The 6,000-nt window shown below is 42.4% G+C and overlaps 1 protein-coding gene across 1 annotated transcript in view; it reads right to left on the reverse strand.

Moving 5' to 3' along the window:
- The window catches only part of LOC122808095 (cerebellin-1-like), a 39,353-nt gene that overhangs the window by 22,737 nt on the left and 10,616 nt on the right, over positions 1-6,000 (reverse strand). Inside the window, exon 2 of the mRNA XM_044079067.1 lies at positions 5,923-6,000. This exon is cut by the window's right edge and continues 30 nt beyond it. Coding sequence (XP_043935002.1) covers positions 5,923-6,000 — 78 coding nt within the window. The remainder of the gene's footprint in view (positions 1-5,922) is intronic.

Genomic DNA, 6,000 nt, shown 5'->3' on the forward strand with positions numbered 1-6,000 from the left:
TATACAGATGCATGGAATCCAGAATACTCGACAGGACTAAGTCATCCTCCGCAAGGAAGAGTAAACCTATCTGGTGGACATCTGCAATAAATAAATTCTATAACAAAAGGAAAAAAATGCTGTCCAAGACCAAGAAGAAGCAGCTGCCCAATTGGAAACAATGTCGCCTTAGCCTGAGCAAGCAAATAAGAGCACTTGTGAAATCCTCCAAAGCAAACCTTGAGTCCAAATTTGCCATATCTACTAGAGACAATCATAAGGCCTTCTTCACATATGTCTGCAACCTCAAAGGAATCACCCAAATCTGTTCAGAACTGGTGGTCAAGGACACCACATATACAAATGCCATAGATAAAGCAAACTTGCTGGCTGACAGATTCAGTGAAAACTTCATCCCTTTGTCCCCGTCAGTAAATCAGGACATCCCCAATACCTGCCCTCTTCCCCTTATATCTAGGGAACAGGTCATCACTGCTCTCTCAAAGGCAAAAAAATACAGCTTCCATGGCACCTGATAACATCCCAGGCTGTATCCTACGTGAACTCAGGCAGGAACTTGCAGCACCATTAGGCGCCCTATTCAACCAAATCCTGAGTACCGGTTTCATCCCAGGTGAGTGGAGGACAGCCATTGTCATCCCTTTGCACAAAGGTGGAGCATCCACCGATCCAAGAAATTACAGACCCATCAGCCTAACTAGCTTGATCTGCAAGGCCATGGAAGGATTATCATGGACTTCACTAACAAGGACATTGGTAACCTCTAAACACTCGATCCCACACAGTTTGGCTTCATCGAGGGGAAGTCGTGTCTGTCAAATTTGGTCGACTTCTTTGAGACAGTCACATAAGCCATGGATGAGGGGAAGATGGTGCACACCGATTACCTTGACCTGGCCAAAACCTTTGACACTATTTCCCACTCTGGCGTAATAGATAAACTCTCTCTACTAGGCATCAATTTGTATGTTACTAGATGTGTAGCAAACTGGTTCAGTGATAGAAGCAACCTAGTCAAAATAGGGAAGTCACCTCAAGCAGTAGACTCGTAACAAGCGGCGTACCCCAGGGTTCAGTCTTGGAGCCTCTGCTATTTGGGATATACTTTTCTGAGGTGCAGGCAAAGACTAGTGGGCTATGGCTGATCAAGTTTGCAGATGACTGCAAGCTAGGTGCTGCCATCAACTCCTCTAGTGATGTGGGCATCCTCCAAGACGGTCTCACTCATGCAAATAACTGGTGCCAGAAACATGGTCTCAAGCTGAATACCAAAAAATACATCATCATCCCCTTTGGGGAGAGTGATGTCCCAACAAATTATACATTAATAACAATGTCCTAAGCACACAATCAGACGCGAGGGATTTGGGCACCCAGGTTGATAGCAACCTGACTTAAGACCACCATGTTGCTTCCATTGTATAGAAAGTCTTCTACATGGCCCACCTCATAAGTAAGGGTATCTCATCCAGGGATAAGGAGGTCATAACATCCCTGTATTCTTCCCTTACAAGGCTCATTATTGAGTACAATGCCCCTTTTGGCATTTACCTCGCAAAGCACATGAAGCAGCTGGAGAGACCACAGAGGTTCCTCACCAGAAGAATCCAGGGCCTCAAACATCTACCATACACAGATAGGCTAAAAGCCCTATCCTTCTACTCAGTTTCATACAGACTCCTCAGAGGTGACCTCTGTCTGACATACAAGGTGATCATGGACCCTGCCTTGATAGAACTGCTGCATATCCACAAGTCAAGCTCTACTCAAGTAACCCGCACGAGCAGCCTCAACCTGGTCTGTGACATCAACGGGACTTGTTGGCAGGATAGACTTGTGCCCCAGAGACTCCCCCATCTGTGGAATAGACTCCCTTTCCACATCAAACAGAGTTCCTTTTTACCCATTTTTAAGCGCAACCTGGATAACTGGATGGGAAACAGAAAATACACCCCTGGGATTCCACCCGTGTCCCTGCTGGACAGGGGCACCGGGTGCTGAGTTGTCTAAATATGTGCTAAACTTTTGGGTAGGTTTATAAGGGCCTCAGAGCCAATAGCCTAGTAACCTCCTATGATCCTATAAACTCTTGACACCAAATCTCGGCTTAATTTTGTATTTTCATTTCCATCTGTTTATTAAATCATAGCAGAAATAAAACTGTAAATATTGAAACTAGATAATAAAATTAACAGTATTGTATAACTTTATGTGCTCCATGTGCCACGCCCTTTTTAAATATTATTCTTTTTACAATCTGGTATGTTCTAAAACTATACTGTCTTGTATATTCTTTCTCACTGACAATGGGATATTATTTCTCATTAGGAATGGATATGATTTCATCATCTCGTACTAATCTGATGAAACCTTCAGACAAAATTTTTTTCTACAGCCACACCAATGTCATTTTAAAGAATATAAACACAACAGACACTGATGTCTTAATATGAACAAGCAGAAGCCCATCATTTTACTGCTCTGATAATGATGTTTTGCTTATAACATCACTATTCAATCACGATCACCTGTGCCTCTTTTGTTCTTACAAAACAGTCACTCAGCTACACACTTCTGCATCTTGAGCAGAGGGGGTCACTGTCTTCACAATGTTCTGCCTCCCTGGTGCAACCACCATGTATGGCTGGATGTTATCTGCCAGCACAGCAGTAAACAAGAAAAACATGGTGCAATATCTTGTGATCCTGCTCTGAGGCACTACGTCAACTGCAAATAACATCATAAACTCCACAGAAGCAGGGCATAACAGGAGCAGAAACTCCCTTTCAAGATTTTGAACATGCTACCTCTGGCTGCTTAGGGAAAAAATAAACAAAATAGGAAACATTCCTTGTGGAGATCTAACATCACGTCAAAGTGCACTGTGTCAACAGCTAGGAAAGATCAAAGAAGAGCAAAAAGCTGAGGAAATCATTATGCAATATGGCTAGAAGTGTTTCACTAACCATATGCATAAAACACAGACAGCAAATGCTTGTTAATTATTAAAACTAGCAAGGCGTGCATTATGGAGTCTAGCCACAATTGCCTTAGTAAACTTACATAAAAGAGAAAATTAAACAAAGATAAGCAATATCATTTGGCAAGATGTCAAGACAAAAGGTAGTTCCAGATGGGTGTAGGGACAACTTGAATACAGGATTTTGAGGCAGCTAGGAAAAATGCCATGATTACTGGGGATAACACAGTAAACTCTGATGTGAGATTCTGCATACATTCCTCTGAGATGCACATTACAATGTGCTGCAGTGCGCAACATATAGACTGCAATGATAAAATGAGTAAAAGATCACAACTCAAATGTTAAGGCATTATAGACAATAAAAATGCATATAAAATGTTTAGGCAATCTGAAAGTTACGACTGACACAGAACCAGAGTATTGCTAGTATAACCATTAATGAAACTGATTGCTTAATATAGGCATTAGTGGAACCTATTGCTTGTTATAGACATTAGTGGACTTGTTCCTTCCTGCCACGTAAGATGTTCTAGTATATAGTAACAAAATATCCAGGGATGGTGTTATTTTAAAACAAACTTAATAGTCAAATCATAAATGTTATATAATAACAGAGTAACAATCGTGAGGCAATATACAACAATGTTGATTATATACATATGCAGCAAGAACCAAAAAAAAGGGTTTAGAATATTTCTTCTCTAAGCACTTACAAGTATTTGCATAACAGGGCATTCCTTGCATGACCCTCCTATTTTATATGGTTTAAAAGTATCTTATGGATACACAGTTCATATACTAAGGCTTTAGTTATTGTGTCATGCAAAAGCATAGTGTGTGTGTGTGTGTGTGTGTGTGTGTGTGTGTGTGTGTGTGTGTGTGTGTGTGTGTGTCTGTGCGCACGTGCATGAGCGTAACACACACCTGTGTATGTACAGGCAAGGGACATAGCAGTTTTTTACTTTCTGTTTACTTGTGGCCAGTGGACCTAGGGAAGTACATATCAGAGTCTGTCACCTTCTTCTTTCTCTTGTGTACCAGTTGAAACATGCACCTGTGTCTGGTACCACTCAGGGAGAGACAGTAGGTACAGTTATGCACCCTCCAATATCTTTTAACTTTCTGCTTCAAAAATCAGGGAAAAGGTTTAACAAAATCAGTGAAAAGATTCCTGAACTGCTGACACATCTTTAAAATGTATGCAAACTGCAGTTATAATATTAAAATATACAATACCTGCTCAGTAAGATAGAATAAAGTGTAATAAATATAGTTTCTTAATCTGGACAAGCTCAAGCCCATCAATGTACTTCCCTGATAATAATGTTTTGCTAAGAACATCACTGTTCAGTCACAGACATACACATTTTAGAAGAAAAACTTGAGGGAATTTTGGAAATCAGGTTAAGATTTAAGGACTCTAGACAGACACACTGCTCCCCCACAGCAATGAAGACACAGAGAAGACTCTTTGAGAACTTCCAGTTCTCTTCTGTAGCAGGCACCCCATAGGTATGCCATTGCCTTCAAACTTTTTTGCACAATTTTTTGGCTCCCCTTAGCTGACCATTAGCTACTCCCAAGACTTCTCCTTGTCTTCTGGGGTCTACCAGACCAATGTTAGCTTCCGCTGGCTAATCCTGTGCCATGTCTGGAGTCGCTGAGGAGACTAAAGAGCCCAGGGTAGCATCACACTGCTGTTGGGGTGTTTTTTCCCCTAATCTCCCACCCCGTCACCCCTTCCCCAGGGTTTGGCATGAACTGGGCTCTACAGCAGCTCATGAATGTCACTGTGTGCAACTCAGCCTGAGCCCTACCCACAGCAGTACAACACCCCCAGAAGCCTCCAGCCTCTGCCAGGGATAATATTCTGGTGTGTCCATGAACACACACACACCCATCCCCCCAGGATGGGCAGGTTTATCCTCTCTGCCTGCACCAGCAAGCATCATCAACCCCCTTTTCCCTGTTTTGTACATGGGGTCAGGCTGTTGTATCAACTGTCACCATCTCTCTCTATTCAATGCCACTCTTTTATCTTTTTTGACACTCATGCCTGATTGTCACAGGTCTTCTCTCACACAATACAGCCACCTCTTTGCTGGATCCCCTCATTTTCTCTTGCCTTCTTCCTATCTCTCCTAAATCTTCTTCACTACCTTTCAGCACATGTGCCCAAACCAGAGTAATCTGTTCTATTTAACCCTTTCTGTAACTGGAGCAAGCATCAGAGCTGCTAATCAAATTTGGGTTGACCAGACTGTAGTTAGAGTTTTATCCGTCTACATCACTGACAAAGGCTATTGTCTTCTGACTTAGTGAACAAAGGCTTTCTTTTTCACAAGCCACAATCACACTTATATGGGTATGGCTACTGAGTTAAGCCCAAGGTAGCCCCAATCAACAAAATGAACCATAGGAATATGCTGTTTTACATACATATCTTTACATACATATCACTGACCTTTGGCCTTCCCTCTGTTGGCCAATTCTTTCTACTGCCCATGTACTTCAGTCCCAGTAATGTCAGTTTGTGAAGGTATACATTAGGCCCCCCATGTGTTCCTGTGTCATGTACATTGCATCAGCCTGGGTTCTCACCCCCCCCCCGATATCGTGTTAGCTTGACACTATCTCTCCATCTCCCCTAGGAAAGGTTTGTAGGTCTGTGGATGCTCACTTTTTCCTTCCCTGGTGGTACCTCATATTAAACTCAGTTTGAAAGTGGCCTGAGCAGACATGCAGCGCTCATACTGTTGAACTGGTGTTGGAGTGTGTGGTATTACAGAGGTGCTCCTCACACCTGTACTAAAACCGCATATACATACAGATTAACTTACTGCTGTTAGCAGCTGGCATGCAGTTTAACTTACCACTGTTAGCAGCTGGCATGCAGTTTAACTTACCACTGTTAGTAGCTGGCATGCAGTTTAACTTACCACTGTTAGCAGCTGGCAAATTAGGAGTATTGTTGCTATCCCAAGCATAATCTGCTCCACTCAGTGCAATCAAAGTAA

The sequence above is a fragment of the Protopterus annectens genome, chromosome 8.part0 (assembly GCF_019279795.1).
Source record: "Protopterus annectens isolate FY-2018-M chromosome 8.part0, PAN1.0, whole genome shotgun sequence".
In the NCBI taxonomy this organism is placed as follows: domain Eukaryota; kingdom Metazoa; phylum Chordata; order Ceratodontiformes; family Protopteridae; genus Protopterus; species Protopterus annectens.